The sequence below is a fragment of the Dunckerocampus dactyliophorus genome, chromosome 16 (genome assembly GCF_027744805.1).
Source record: "Dunckerocampus dactyliophorus isolate RoL2022-P2 chromosome 16, RoL_Ddac_1.1, whole genome shotgun sequence".
Taxonomy (NCBI): Eukaryota; Metazoa; Chordata; class Actinopteri; order Syngnathiformes; family Syngnathidae; genus Dunckerocampus; species Dunckerocampus dactyliophorus.
In genome coordinates this window covers 19,723,844-19,740,789 of record NC_072834.1, presented here as the reverse complement: position 1 = coordinate 19,740,789, position 16,946 = coordinate 19,723,844, and the positions used below count along the sequence as shown (strand labels likewise).

The following is a 16,946-nucleotide window of genomic DNA, read 5'->3' as shown; positions in this document are numbered from 1 at the left end:
AGGACGCGGGTTGTTGCTTAACACTTGGACGTTAGGACACAAGATTACATTATTGTGCAGTGTTTATTCATACAGATTAACTCCATGTTGGTGAGATGTTAGCAGGAAGTGTCCAAAGTTTTGGCTCTTCATGAATATGAAAGTAGTCAGTCCTTGCATCCTTTAATTTTTGTCTACACATCCTTACGTGGAAAACGTTTGCACATCAGGGGTCTGTCTACTCTGCTACTAGGAATTTCCCTTATTTTATGAACATTTTTCCTCATTTTAAAAAAAAAAGGTCGACATGTATGTATGTTTTTTTTGTTGAAAATATCCTCATATTAAAAGGCTCCAAAAGTGTTTTATTTACAACACCAGTGGCTGCTTATTGTTTTCATTTTGTCAAACGTTGCTGTCATAGTGGAAGAATGGAAAGAAAAATAGGTGATAAAAGGTAAGTAAAGAATAATGCTTTTGTGTGGTTGTGAAGAAAAATGTGCCTGCTATTCATGAATAAACAGGCAAATAAAAAATATACAGTATGTTTAAACATTTTGAAAAGCTTATGAAAGGACGCAACGGACGCCTGGAACCCCCATTGACTAGCTGATGCTATCCCGCACATGCGCATTAGCACACATCGGCTCACCATGACGCAGTGCCTTAAGCCCCGCCCCCCCCACTGAGGGTTTAGTAAAGCGTCACGTTGCTCTGCAGCAGAGTCTCTCCAGTCAGCTCGACATCCTTTACATTGCTACTCTTTGAAGCTCTCACGTCGTCCCACAGGTAAGAAATGACTTTTGCTTCACCATGTTTACCTCCCTTTATTCTGGCAGATGTGATGCTGGGGCCACGCCTTCGTCTTCCGACTAGCTAGTAGTTTGCTAGCATTTGACAGAAAGCTAACGCAATCAAGTGTCAATAGCATTATTAGCGACCTGCTACCGTGTTCTTCTTCTTTTTGACCAAATACTTAACTGTGTGTCGAAAATAGACGTCTAAAGATGTTGCGGGGGCGGGAGGAGTCAAGTCACCGTCGTGGGAAGGACAAAAATGCGATGACCTTCATGGATGGTGCGCACGAGATGAGCCTGTTGCGTCGTTTTAAATCATTATCATTGTGTGCGTGTGTGCACACGCGCGTGTACGTGTGATGCCAATAAGTGATGGTAAAGGCTAGTGCGCGCGTGCGCGTGAGTATCTGGTCTGAAGCACGTACACATCCTCGGTGAAAGGGGGCGGGGCCAGTGTTACATCCTGTATTTCTTACTCTACTGTCTTTTTAAATAAATACTTCCATCTTAATATATTTAATTGAGTGTAAATCCCAATTGACGATTCCTTAAATGACTTTCAGTTCTTTTAAAGCAGTGGTCCCCAACCTAAAGGACAGGTAGAAAAAAAATATATTTACTATAATAGTAACGCAGTATATGGAGAGGCAGGTTCACCCCAGATCTCATAGTAATCAAATGCGATTGTCGTGTATACAGTAAAGAAATACAAATTGTCATTTTAAGACAATGTACAAAATGTACCAACTTGAATCGTGACTCGCGACTTGCCAGCTGTGCAAGCCTGTAAAACACAAGTGCATTACTTCCTGGCCTTCGGCCGCCATATCAAGGCTGGAAATCATACATGGAAAAAAAGACTTTATTTTATTAGTTTAATATTATTTTTTTAAAATATTTGTGTATATATATTTGAATTGTATTATTATTACTTAATTTTTACTTTTTAATATAATCATTTTTTATTTTATTTATTATTTGTAATATTGTAAAACATTTTATATAACATTTTCCTTTTTTTAAATATATTTATATCAATCAAAAAAAAGTATTGTTGTCAATTTTGATAGAACTTATTTTTTGTGGTGAAACACAATTTTTAAATTATGTTTTTTTATTATTTTTTAACGAATAATGAATATAATTATTTATTATTAATACGATTCTAATCAAACTAAAATTTGTGCTTGGCGCCTTGATGTCTTTCAATGCAATTTTGCTGGTAAAACATTACAGAGTGAAAATGATAATCAAATGTGTCATATGATGATACATCAATATAATTTCACAGTAACAGGTGGCCCTCTGAGGGGAACCATAACTGCGATGTGGCCCACGGTGAAAACGTGTTTGACGCCGCTGCTGCAGAAAGAAAAATAGAAGATGATAATAGTGTGATGTGTCTTTTATGTCCATCTTGCTGGGTAATATTAATTTGGTAGTGGTCAGCACCCAAAATCGAGTCTTCCACAAATAATTGGATGGGAAAGGCAACAATGTTGATTGCCATTGTGGGCAGTTCTGGATACTTCATTATAACTTAAATTCAAAAGTGTCGAAACAACACACACAGTACACGGTGCATTTGGTGGGTTAGCATACCTGGAAGCGTTGAAACCATATTTGAAGGAGCTGCCTGGGAAGCCTTCCATCAGCCCCGGCGAGAAAGCTTAACGTCATTTGTCTCTTCAACTCTGATCCCAAGGAGATGTCAGAGTAAAATAAATGCATTGATTATTTCCCAAATGGATATATATTTACATTTATTTTGATGTAGTAATTTACATAAATAAAAAAATTCCAGAAGGTGTGTGTCTATTCCTGATGCATCTGAAGGTTATTTGTGGCCCTTTGTTTGGGGACCTCTGCCTTCTAGGAGCAAATTAGGGCTGAACCTATTGATATTTGCATTTTTCTATTATGTTTACTTTGTCATATTTGATGAGTGCCGTTTAGTAGATGCACACAAGCATTGATAAAATGGAGAACCGTGCACATCTCGATCTTCCTCGACACTGCACGCCGCCTTGCATCCTTAAGACTCTCTCCTCCGAGAGCGTTCATGCAGGTTTTGCCGGACCGGCCGAATGCCAAAGGTAGCCCGAGCATCAATGCAAGGACGCACAGCCCGTCTGGTAACACAATGCAGTACAGCCAGCGAGACTTTTGGCACTAGCGCTGCCCTGCGGGAGCCATTAAATGCCACCTCCCCCACGCCAGACCCCACTCTGAAATGGTCACAACGCTTCCAAAGTAGAGAAGGTGGTGCAGGCGGCCATGATGAAACATGGGATCACACATAATAGAAAATGCACAGTCATTCTCCTTTACTTTTATGGAATTATTATTAGAACAGCAGCAGTCTACAACAGCTACAGTTACAGGCCCTCAATTCCCCCCACCCCCCCCCCCCCCACCCCCCCATGCATATTTTGCACTATTCTCATCTTTTACAGCTGCTTTGCTTCCAACAACAAGCTGCAACCCCTTGATATATTGATCAGAATGATGTTGCCCAGAGGAGTTGGTACCTTTGCTGAGTTGAGACAGAACCAACAGCGCCTCTACTGGTTGCAGCCAAATAGTGCACTCCATTTTGCCTCAATTCCTTCAGGACGCCATTAACCAGGAAATTGAGCAATTTTTAACCATTGATTAAATCAGGGGTGATCATAGTGCGGCCCGCAGCTGTTTGTTTTTTTTTCATTGAGCTGCAGCACATTCTAAAAATATAATTAACAAGAAAGCAGTAATTTTACAAGAATTAGTCAAAAAATAATAAATAAAATATAATATAATAAAACGAACAAAGTTGTCATCTGATGAAAAAAAATATATATTTTACAAGAATAACGTTGCAATATTTTCAGGAAAAATAACTTCATTTTTGTAGCATAAAGTTGAAATACTCAAGAAAAAAGACATTTTTTTTTAAACATCACAATATTTTGAGAAACAAACAAAACAGATTGAAAAATTAGGTTCCGGAGAAAAAGTTTGAATATAATGACAAAGTCAAAATATTTTGGGAATAAAGTCCTAATTACAAGAAGAAGATGTACAAGAAGAAGGTTGAAATAGTTGGGAAAAATCAGCAAATAAAAAAAACAGCTGCATTTTTGCGAAAATGAAGTCAAAATATTGATACAGAAAAGTCGTATTCTCATGAGAAAAAAAGTCGCAATTTTACGAGAATAAACTTAATAATATGAGGAAAAATAATGTAATTTTAGTAGCATAGAGTTGAAATATTAAAAAAATAATAATAAAAATATTATGAGAAACAAAAAAAACAAAGTTTTGAAAAAAGACGTTGGGGAAAAAGTTTTAATATGGGAATACAGTCATAACTACATGAAGAAAATTTACAACAAAAAGGTTTAAATAGTTGGGGAAAAAACTGTAGAAATGGGAAATAGGTTTAATTTTGCGAGAATGAAGTCAAAATATTGAGAGAAAAAAGTCGTATTCTCATGAGAAAAAAAGTTGCAATCTTATGAGAATAAACTTGTAATATTATGAGCAAAAAAAATGTCATTTTAGGAGCATAGAGTTTAATTTTTTTTAAGTCATAATATTATGAGAAACTAGAAAAACAAAATACCGTAAAGTTGTAAGTTTTGGAAAATGAGTTTGGGGAAAATGTTAAAGTCAGAGTATTACGAAAAGAAAATGTACGAAAATCATTTAAGAAGAAAGCTGATTATTTTTGGGGGGGTGCGGGAAAAAAAGGGAAAAAAGAGAAAAGGTGACAGTAATAATAGGCTTTTTCAACAATATCACAAAACTGAGGTGCAGTTTTTGTTGACATATATGTAACTTCTTAGCATATCTACATTTACAAAATATCAAAGTGGCATAGTTTCATTTTTCACTAAGCGGCCCTTTTTTGACCTTAGTGCTGATCATTTCTTTCCTGAGACACGTTCTGGTTAATTAAAATGTGTTGTCACGGAGGGGCATGTGACTGTTGCCTGCCGATGCCGCAGTGCAGGAATGGCGTTGAAGTACTATGCAACAGGCTGGAACCAGTGCATCCTCCCCCCACTTAACCCCATCCTGTCACTATGTTAGCCTCCGGCCGCTCTTTAAGGCTGTGCCAGCATCTGAAGGTGACGTGTTTACTGCAAGTTATTTCTCACTGGGAGGAAGGCGGCAGCTAGCCTGATGCTAGCTTAACATATTTTTATCCATTCCGTGAATATTAGTGAAATAATTGCACATATTAGCTAGACTGTGTTGTCTCTTGCATCAGCTGGAAGTTTGGTGAAAGCTGCTACATACAACACACTCACTTTTCTACAGGTGTGACCTCGTGGTGCTCACCTGCATGGAGCAAGTGACATTTGCAATGTGGTGACTGCGCATTTTTTTGTGTGTGTATTTGTTCTTAAGAGTGTGAGTGTGCAAAGACTGTTATCTCACTGCTCTAAGCTGAGGATTAACACAAAGGACACACACAGGCCTGCTGGACAGCGTCCCAAACCCAGCCTCACTTTGTCACTTCATTGGCGGATGCAGTCTGAGTCCTTTGTATGGTACGACTCATTGTTGTTGCTGGAATGTGCATGGCCTCTCTGTCTGAAACCTGAGCACTCGTTGGATGCATGGAAGTTTACTGGGCTATCTCTGTCATATCCTAAATAACTTTATGGTGTAAATTGCCGCAAAAATAGCACAGTGTTTCTCATACATTCATGTACAGTATTAGTGGCGGCATGCCACAGTTCAATTTGGACCACCACAGAAAAATGTTGTTTTTTTTGTTTGTTAGTTTTGGCGCTACCTGTTCACTCTCATGCACAAACACATTATTATAATGGGACGCACATACCACACCTGTTATAACGCTTCTGTTTATTAATATGCAGTAGTAAGATATTAGCTCAGGGGATGTCCAAACGTTTTCCAGGGTCACGTAGTGAAAAATCAAAGACTGCACAGCCCACTTTGATATTTTACATTTTGTAAACCCATGTACTTTAGATATACTAAGAAGTTAGATATATTTCAAGAAAAAACTGCATCTCAGTTGTGTCATACAGTAATCCCTCATTTATTGCAGTTAATTGGGTCCAGACCTGACCGCGATAAATGAATCTCTGTGATATAGTGTTCATTGTTAATAAATTTAATATTTTCGTAGTTAGAGCATAGAAAACCTGTTACTGACTTTCTAAATACAGTTTTTAACATTATTAGAGCCCTGTAGACACGAAATAACACCCCTATAGTCACCTTTACACTCTTTGTTATTCTTTGTTTACACTGCAGTGCACAAGTCTGACACTGCAGGGACTTGAGACGGCTGCTAGCTAGCTAGCAAGCTCGCGAGCTAATCGGTTAGCCCCGAGTTTCTTTTTTCTAAACTTTAAGAAGGGTTTCAAAAGCAGTGCTTGGCTAGTTGGGTACATCAAGTGCAATGTAAGGTAATGTAATGTGACATTACTGCCACCTAGTGACCATAATACTACATAGCATCTGTATTTCAATACTGTATATTTTGACTAATGATGGACCATAGTCTACCACAAAACAGCTATCATTAATTAATTAATTTTTAAAAACCGTGATGATGCTTGGGATTACTGTAGGTGAAAAACCTTATTATTAGTGTCAACTTTTTCTCAATTACACTTTTTTTTTCCTCGTGTTTCCATTTCTGTTGTTTTATTTTTCAAATATTTAAACATTTACATCATTCACATACATTTCTTTTAATGTCATGACTTTATTCCCATAATATTTTGACTTCATTCTTGTAATATTGTAACTTTTTTGCATACATTTTTCCATAAATGGCAACATTCTTTTTTGTTTTGTTTCTCGTAATATGACAACTTTATATGAGAAGTAATTTATGACATTTATATGACAACTCATTTTTCTTAAATATTTCAACTTTCATTGTAATTAAATTATTTATTTATCATTAAAAAATATATTTTAATAATAGTTTTTTCCTCACAAGATTACAACTGTATCTCGTAAAATTACAACTTTATTTGTTGTAATATTATGACTTTATTCTCCTAATATTTCAACTTTATTCTCGTGGAATTACAGCTGTTTATTTCCATTTATGCTAGGTTGTTTTGTTTAATTGTGTTTTTCAAATGTGCCGTGGGCCAATAAACAAACAGCCAGCCACAGGCTGTACAATGACGTGTACGTTATCATCATACAGTCGTCCGGAATTTTACACCTTCACTCTATTATGGTTTTCGGAAATAAATTCCTTAATAAATGATTTCTATATTGTGGTTGACTATGAAAAAAAAAAAGCTTATTTAAACAAATTGTATGTGTTCCTGGTCAAAATTAAGCATTTTTCAAGCATACAATTGACAAAATTAACAAAAATACAAATACAGTGTATAGCATTCAGAAGATATATTCAAAGATGCATTATGTAGGACAGTACACTTGTCACTTGGTGTCAGTAATCTTACATTGACGAGACGCTGTCCAGAAAAAAAAACAAGGAACCAACACCATAGATAGATTACAGTCCTGTGGAAAACTAGCATGTAGATTAGGGATGGACAGCTTGTTGATTTATGGTGTTTTCAAGCAAGTGAGTCAAAACAGAGTGCACTACTTGGCTGCAACCAGCAGAGGTGCTGTTGATTCAGTCTCCACTAGTTTGCTATGCCTCTAAAAAGTAGTGTTAATCTCCAAGAGAAATTCATGATGATCGATTACGGGAATGGAATGCACTTTCCTAATGAGAATATTACAACATGTTGATGAGCTGAAATGGCATAAAAAGGAATGTGTTGGGGACTATAATAATCTTAATAATCCAACACCATCAACCGTAGCGTCAAAAGGAAATGTCCAGATTTAATGTAAATACATATACGGCCCTCTAGTGGCCGTGAGCAGTACAGGGGTGACATCGGAGCAGTCTGTGGATGCTTCTACCAGCAAAGCCATAAAAGTCCTTAATAAGAAATATGAAAGCTGATGCCATCGTTGCGTTGTATGTTAGAAGATTTTGCATCATATGTTTGGAGGATGGTGCCAGCATTGTTAGTGTGTTTTCCTGCCTGCGTCCATGCATGTTGAAAAAACGAGCTGGTGATGTGTAGTGGGAGGGGCTTGGCAACCCATGGAGGGAGTTGGAGAGCAAAAAGTCACAGCGAGTTCCCTGGCATGTTCTGCGTCTGTGGGAGTGCGAGGGTGAAAAAGCAACGTTTCAGCTGTCCACTGGGAGAGAATGAGCTAATGGCTGGGGAAGAAAAAGGGGGGGAGCGCGAATGGAAAAACGAGGCAGTGTGGAGCGTTGCTGAGGAGAGCGCGGCGAGCCCATCAGCATCCCATTACATAATGGCTCCACCCCCTGTCTGCCGTGGAGCAGAGAGTGGTTACGTAACGGCTTATTTACAGCAGCGTGAAGAAAACCATCAGGAGGGAGGGATTTGATGGTGATGGGATGGCAAGCGTGCTCGCTTGCACGTTGTGATTGCTGCTGGTTCCTTTCAACCTCAGACCATATGACTCATCAAAATGGCCAGCTAGCGTTTCACTGAATCCAACAAGCACACCTCCTGCTGGCAGTCTTGCAGAAATGGAGGCCAAGGGGAGGCCATGTTGGCTGCAGTACACGCACCAGTTATATGAATGTGTTTGTGTGCTCGCTTTCAGCCGCCATGACTCACCAATTTCCCGCTCTGAGCCCTGAGCAGAAGAAGGAACTGCAGGACATCGCGCAGAGGATCGTGGCCCCAGGGAAGGGCATCCTTGCTGCCGATGAGTCCACTGGTATGCTCCAGTTGCACACGTTGAATGAATGCACGTTGTTACAGCAAATGGATAAAGGTTGACTTACGTGTGTGACCTTTCCAGGCAGCATGGCCAAACGTTTCACCCCCATTGGCGTGGAGAACACGGAGGAGAACCGACGTCGCTACCGCCAGCTTCTCTTCACGGCCGATGCGCGCATCGACAGCTGCATCGGTGGCGTCATCTTCTTCCACGAGACGCTGTACCAGACCACAGACGACGGCACTCCCTTCTCCAAGCTCATCAAGGACCGTGGCATCGTCGTCGGCATCAAGGTGAGTGCTTCATCTGCCTGGATGGACAAAAGTGTTGAGACACGCCTCATATTTGGTTCTGCTAAAACCAACTCTTTGCTCTGCTAGTATGCTTTATTTGGTCAAGTGTGAACGCATGTGAGTGTACTCTAGTCCTGAGTGAGGCAAGTGTGAGAACCTACTGCAACAATGTACCAAAACACTGGATATGACAGAAAATTTTCATAGTTTTTCATATAAATGTCTATTTTTGACACGCAACTCCCTTCTCCCCCTCCAATCACTCCCGCTAGCTTGACATTGACGTCGTCCGATTTTGGATCAACATCTGCAATAAAGGTGTTGTAGTTATTACACTGACCATCATCCTGTCCAGTCTTTAAGGCAGATAGTATTGTTGATCTAAATTCCCTCACGTGCTCAACAGATTTACTCTGCCAGGGAAAAGTGTGAGATACACTTCCCCTGTTATACAGAATTTATTTGACTTTGATGTTTTGTTATTATGCAAATTTGGAGCGGCCGGACCAGAGCAGGAGGTGATAGAGAAGAACATAAAACAAAACGGGGGGGGGGGGGGTGCGGGTATAAGAGGGGGACAAAAAAGACAGACAAGGACAACAGCAGCAACAACAATTTTGACAATAACAAAACAACAGAAAAAAAACAGGACTACATCAGCAAATGTCTGTGACGACTATAAAGACCCCGACGGAAAGGACAAAATAATAATAACAACCACAATGACAACGCTGCATTGAAACAGTCACACATAATAGTAGTCATGAAATGATGAACTATGATAGAGATCAGAATGACAATAACTGTAATGCAAACTATGGTAAAAACTATAATCATATTGCCGACATCACCGTCGCTATAATAAAACCAAGCACATAATAACACCCTGGTTAACTCAGTGAGTAATGTGTAATAACATCCTGGTTAACTCAGTGAGTAATGTGGGGAAGTACGTATCTACTGTGAGTGTGCATATGTACATGTGTACAGGTATTTCTGTATATGTGCAAGTCTTCATATATATAAAGGTGCGTGAGTAGGTGAGCGTGTAAATGTCACTTAGAATGCATAAAAGGAGAGGGGCTGCCCTCCACAACCCAGCAAGCCCCGCCCGACATAGCCAGGCCGAGCCCCCACCGCCAAAAAGCCACCAGGCCCACAGGGGCAAGCACCACAAAGATCAGCCCCCCAAGAGCTAGCCCAGAGAGCCCTCTCCACCGGGAAGACCAGCAAGGGGCCGCAGAGAGGCAATCCCAACCAGAAATAGGGCGCCGGGAGGCTGAAGGACAGCCAATCCCCGAGACATGGCGAGAGATCACACCCCACAGAGGCAGACGAGCACCGGGGGCCACACACCAGCAGGCCCAGAGACACCCCCACAACCAGAAAGAAGCCCTTCCACGCTGTTTTGGCGCTTCTGGACCTGGAAAACTTGCTGTGATAAATGGAACCATGAATTCTGCTGTCTACCAAAAAATCCTGAAGGAGAATGTCGGTCCATCTGTTGGTGACCTCAAGCTGAAACCAACTTGGGTTTTGCAGCAGGACAATGATCCAAAACACACCAGCAAGTCCACCTCTGAATGGCTGAAGAAAACCAAAATGAAGACTTTGGAGTGGCCTAGTCCAAGTCCTGACCTGAATCCTATTGAGATGCAGTGGCATGACCTTAAAAAGGCGCTTCATGCTGGAAAACCCTCCAATGTGGCTGAATGACAACAATTCTGCAAAGATGGGTGGGCGCTGTAAGAGATCACAAACGCTTGATTATAGTTGTTGCTGGTAAGGGTGGCCCAACCAGTTCTTAGGTTTGGGGGGGGGGGGGGTAATCACAGGCAAGGACGACAACCAAGGCCCTACTTGAAACGCTTGACCAGGCAGGGACGAAGGTGTCACGGTCCACAATCGAGCGAGTCTTGCACAGAGGAGGCCTCCATGGTCGGTGGCCTCGGAAGATGCTGCTGCTCAAAAAGAAACATCTGGATCGCTTGCCTGGCCTTTGCTAGAGGTCATCTGAAGCACGATCCCAGCTTTTGGTCACCTGTCCTGTGGCCTGATAACACCAGGTTGGAGTTATTTTGCCATATGGATGTTAAATACCTCTGGAGGTGGAGACCAGGTTATGAGTTTAGCCTAAGTTACCATGGCGATAGAGCTGCTTTAAAAGAGAGCTACCTTCACTGAAAACGCAACTCAACACAGCTCACTAACCCACTAAACTCTCTTTGCAGAATACCCCTCAAGTGTCCTTTTTTGTTGTTTTTTTGTTCTGACCAGGGTACCGGACTACAAGTGTGAATGCAGCCTTAACCATTGAATAAACCAGTTAAGGTTGGGGTGTATTCCTTACAGTAGTTGTTAATTCTGATATTGACAAGACATTACAGATGCTTCCAACTGTGTGGGAACACTTTTAACAACCCTTTTCTATTCCAATTGTGCAAAGCAAGGTCCATAAGAGCCTGCTCGTCACTAGTCATATTTTTTCACTTGTCAGAGTCACCCAAGAAAAAGAAAACACACGACTCAGAATGTTTAGGGACACACAAACCCTCCCACAGTGTTGATGTCAACACAAAGGCCAGGTGCCGAAGACAAGCGGGCCTCAAGAGCATTGAGGACATTCAGCTGTGTTCACTTGTGTCCAGACGTTAAAAAACAACTTGCGTCTTTGCAGGTGGACAAAGGTGTAGTGCCCCTCGCCGGAACAAATGGAGAGACCACCACTCAAGGTACCAGGAAGCAGCAACTAAGCATTAGAAATAGTATACTGCATGGTAGTTCTGACTTGCGAATGCTTCCGTGTGTGCTGCTGCGCAGGTCTGGACGGGCTGTCCGAGCGCTGCGCCCAGTACAAGAAGGATGGTGCCGACTTCGCAAAGTGGCGCTGTGTGCTGAAGATCAGCGACACCACGCCGTCAGAGCTGGCCATCTTTGAGAATGCTAACGTGCTAGCACGCTATGCTAGTATTTGCCAGCAGGTTGGTGGCATTATTATTATTATTATTATTATTACAATTATTGTATTAAACCTCAGTTCTGTTAAGGTAAGTTTTTTTTTTGTTGTTTTTTTTTTAATCTTCCAGAATGGCATTGTCCCCATTGTGGAGCCAGAGATCCTTCCTGATGGAGACCATGACCTAAAGCGCTGCCAGTACGTCACTGAGAAGGTGATTTACAAAACATACATTCATGCAGGGGTGTCCAAAGTACGGTCTTGGTGGGGGGGGAATAAAGGAATAAAGTCAAAATATTGAGGAAAAATGTTAATCTAACAAGAAAAGTCATAATTTTAAGACAATAACGTAATATTATAAGGGAAAAATAACGTCATTTTAGTAGAATAAAGTATGTTTCGAGTCAAAATATGGGAGTAAAATTCTTCTTTACAATACTGCATAATATGAATATATAATATACATTAAAAATAGTATTATTTTAGAATATGTAATAAGAAGAAAGTTTAAAAACCAGCTAGAATTGTAGCAGAATAGATAGTCGCATTCTAAGGAGAATTTTACAAGAATAAACTAGTAATATTATGAGGAAAAATGTCATTGTAGTAGCATACAGATGAAATATTAAAGAAAAAATACATTATTTAAAAAAAAAGTTTTACTATTAAGAGAAACAAACAAAATTAAGTTGTCATTTTTGAAAAATTAGTTTGGGGAAAAGTTATAATACGGGAGTCATAATATTATGAAAAGAAAATTCACGAAGACTGTTAAGAAGAAATTAGGATTTAAGTAAATAAATAATAAGAATTATTAAGGAAAAAATGTTTGGGGGGGAAAAAAAACCCATAAAAAATGCAAAATGGTCATTTAATGAAAGAAAGAAAACAGCATCGCATAAAGTTGAAATATGAAAGACGGTTTTTGTTTAAGTTGTAATATTATGACAAACAATCAAAACAAAATAAATATATAATTTGTTCTGGAAAACTTTGTAATGGTACATGAATAAAGTAAAAATATGGGAGTAAAGTCATAATATTAAAGAGTTGGAAATGTACAAGAAGAAAGTTGAAATAGTTGGAAAATCAAAAAACATAACAGCAGAAATGTAAAAAACAGCTGTATTGTCAAAATATGAGAAAACAGTCGTTTTATGATGTTTATTTTTGTAGCATAGTAGTTATTTTTTAAAAGTCATAATATTATGAGAAACAAAAAAAAACAAGGTTGTAATTTCTGGAAAATGAGGTTGGGGAAAAGTTACAGTATTATGAGAATAAAGTCCAAATTATGGGAATAGTTAGTCCATCCAAGTCCAAAGTTATTTAAAAAAAAAAAAAAAAAAACTACATTTTTTACTTATTTTTGTTTAAACAGCAAAAATGGGGGGGGGGAAAGAGAGCAGAGTTGATATTAAGTCGTTTTCGTCTATATCACAAAGCTGAGATGCAGTTTTTTCTTGAGATATATATATATACACACACACACACACACACACACACACACACACACACACACACATACATACATACATACATACATACATACATACATACATACACAAATAAAACTTCTGAGTGGCCCTCACGGGAAAAACCTTTGGACACGGCCGCATTAAAGAATCAAATACCAGTATGTGATGCTAACAGTCCTCGCAGTACATTGACTCTTCTGCTGCTGCTAGGTTCTAGCTGCCGTGTACAAGGCTCTGTCAGACCACCATGTCTACCTGGAGGGGACGCTCCTGAAGCCCAACATGGTCACCGCCGGACACTCATGCCCCAACAAGTACAGCGGCGAGGAAATCGCCATGGCCACAGTCACCGCGCTGCGTCGCACCGTCCCTCCTGCAGTCACAGGTGAGATCCACACAAACTGTTTTACTTTTAATGCGGTGCTTTCATCTCACTGATGCCTTCCTTCCTTCCTTCCTTTCAGGAGTGACCTTCTTGTCAGGCGGCCAGTCTGAAGAGGAGGCCAGTGTCAACCTCAACGCCATCAACAACTGTCCGCTCGCCAAGCCCTGGGCACTCACATTCTCCTATGGCCGCGCCCTGCAGGCCTCTGCCCTGCAGGCTTGGAGAGGAGACCTAAGCAACGAGAAGGCCGCCACCGAGGAGTTCATCAAGCGTGCCGAGGTCAGACCCCCACACGCATCCACTCACAGGTAGTGTACAAATACATTTATTGTTAACGCTGTTCTCCCCTCCCTACTCTGCTTCAGGCAAACGGTTTAGCCGCCCTTGGCAAGTACGAGTCCGCCGGCACAGGTGGCGCCGCGGGACAATCCCTCTACGTGGCCAACCACGCCTATTAAAGCAGCACATGTGACGGCGGCCTAGTTAGACTTATATCTGCTCTGCTATTAACCTCCCCACCACTCCTACATGCATCACTGGCCTACGCTGTCTACTGATCTGAAAAGTATTATTATTAAAATGACTGCATAACATATTTTAAATCAAATTGTCAAACTACTAAAAAGGGAGCTGCTGTATTTTTCCTTATCAGATCGAACAATTAAAAAATTAGTTTGAAGTGTATGTGGAGTGGTATTATCAGCTGAGGCAGAAAAATAAATAGCCTTCCTGCCTCCGTTTTGTCTCATATTGGACAGCATGTTTGTTTCTGTGTTTCACTGAATGCATTCGTGCTTTAAAAGGCAAAAATCCTCTCAGTGGGACCAACAAGGCATCAAAAAGACATTTCCAGTTTAAGTTTTTAGTCTAAAAACGCGAGGTCCCCCAGACACACAAGGACTCTTATGTCGTATAATTCCTCTTAATGTTTTCACTCTCACACTTCACGCTCTCACTAATCAATCCACTTGTGTGTGTCCAATCTTGAGTGTACCGTTAGCTTTAAATTGCACAGTTAAGTGTATGCGGTTGTGTGAAGCTGTCGATATTGTGTGTCATTCCCCCTCCGGCATCCTCGCGCCGGCCCCACGATAGGAAGAGCAAAACAAAGACAAAGTGAAGTGATGGTGGCTGCCGAAGTGCTCTCGGACCAACGTGTGGGCCGCGCAGCGAGGAAACACTGCTGTATTGGAAAAATGTGATGTTTGTGGTGTTAATATTGTTCTTGAAGCACTCTACTGTATGTCAAATAGTGAAAACAAATAAACTATATTAAACAGTAAACCGTGGCAGAGATCTGAGTCCTATGTGTTAAATACTTATGGTACTCTGATTAACCCCATCATGTAGTGTTCATATACAGTGGTGTGAAAAAGTGTTTGCTCCCTTCCTGATTTTTTTTTTTTTAATTTTTGCATGTTTGTCACAATTACATGTTTCAGATAATCAAACAAATTTAAATATTTGTCAATGACACCAAAACTGAACACAAAATGCAATGTTTTAAATGAAACGGTTTATTATTAAGCAAGAAAACAATCTATATGTCCCTGTGTGAAAGTTTTTCTCTTCCCCCACCCCCTTAAAACATAACTCAGATTAATTGAGATCTATCAATGTGGAAAAGGTTATTAAGCCATTTTTAAAGCTTTAGGACTCCAGTGAGCCACAGTGAGAGCCATAATCCACAAATGGTGAAAACATGGAACAGTGGTGAACCTTCCCAGGAGTGGCCAGCCAACAAAAATGACCCCAAGAGCGCAGGGACGACTCATCCGAGAGGTCACAAAAGACCCCACAAAAACATCCATAGAACTGCAGACTCCACCATAAGAAAGACACTGGACAAAAACAGCCTGCATGGCAGAGTCCCAAGACGAAAACCACTGCTGAACAAAAAGAACATTAAGGCTTGTGTCAGTTTTGCCAGAAAACATCTCAATGATCCTCAAGACCTTTGGAAAAATACTCTGTGGTCTGACGAGGCTAAAGTTGAACTTTATGGAAGGTGTGTGTCCCATTACATCTGGCGTAAAAGTAGGGCCGCATTTGAGAAAAAGAACATCACTGGGTCTGTTTTGCTGCTTCAGGACCTGGAAGACTTGATGTGATAAATGCAACCATGAATTCTGCTGTCTACCAAAAAATCCTGAAGGAGAATGTCCGGCCATCTGTTGGTGGCTTCAAGCTGAAACCAACTTGGGTTCTGCAGCAGGACAATGATCCAAAACACACCAGCAAGTCCACCTCTGAATGGCTGAAGAAAAACCAAATGAAGACTTTGGAGTGGCCTAGTCAAAGTCCTGACTTGAATCCTATTGAGATGCTGTGACATGACCTTAAGAAGGCTCTTTATGCTGGAAAACCCTCCAATGTGGCTGAATGACAGCAATTCTGCAAAGATGAGTGGGCCAAAATTCCTCCACAGCGCTGTAAGAGACTCATTGCAAGTTATCACAAATGCTTGATTGCAGTTGTTGCTGCTAAGGGTGGTCCAACCGGTTATTAGGTTTAGGTGGCAATCACTTTTTCACACTCAAACAGGGACATGTAGGTGTGGATTTCTTCTCCCTTAATAATAAAACGTTTTATTTAAAAACTGCATTTTGTGTTCAGTTGTGTTGTCATTGACTAATATTTACATTTGTTTGATGATCTGAGACATTTAAGTGTGACAAACATGCAAAAAAATAAGAAATCAGGGAGGGGGCAAACACTTTCACACAACTGTGATTAATTTTTTTACATATTCCGTAATTTTGTAAATTTTAGGTAGTGTACATGCTATATTATGCACTCAGTAATGTAATTTGAAACTGGTGTAAGAAATGAAAGGTGACTGAAAAAGATGTTTTAATGTTAGTTCGTCAACTGACGAAATTTCTGACTTAAAGAACCATTAGTTAGAATCATGTTAAGTTAATTGGCGACTCTAAATTGTCCATAGATATGAATGTGAGTGTGAACGGTTGTTTGTCTATATGTGTTTCTGCGATAGGCTGGCGACCAATCGGGTTAACCCCACCTCTCCCCCAAAGTCAGCTGGGATAGGCTCGTCTAACACATCCCCGTGACCCTTATAAGGATAGCGGCATTGACAACAGATGGATGGCAGAACCATTAGTACAACTTTTAACGAGTTGCATTCGGTTCAAATCATGTATGTATTAACTATTGTAGTTAATCTTTATGACTTTCTGACAAGTAAGAGTACAATGCACAAACTACTGTCTTTTAATATGATTTTCTTAACTATTTCTGCCGTAAATGGAAATGGGCGGGTAGTAA

General features: G+C 40.3%; 1 protein-coding gene across 1 annotated transcript; it reads left to right on the top strand.

Moving 5' to 3' along the window:
- The first annotated feature begins 613 nt into the window (after positions 1–613).
- aldocb (aldolase C, fructose-bisphosphate, b) lies at positions 614–14,947 on the top strand. Its single transcript, XM_054755012.1, has 9 exons — positions 614–768; positions 8,427–8,543; positions 8,628–8,839; positions 11,517–11,571; positions 11,660–11,820; positions 11,926–12,009; positions 13,484–13,658; positions 13,738–13,937; positions 14,024–14,947. Exons 2-9 carry the CDS (start codon positions 8,432–8,434, stop codon positions 14,114–14,116), a joined length of 1,092 nt encoding a protein of 363 aa, XP_054610987.1. The 5' UTR covers positions 614–768; positions 8,427–8,431; the 3' UTR covers positions 14,117–14,947.
- The last annotated feature ends 1,999 nt before the right edge of the window (positions 14,948–16,946 follow it).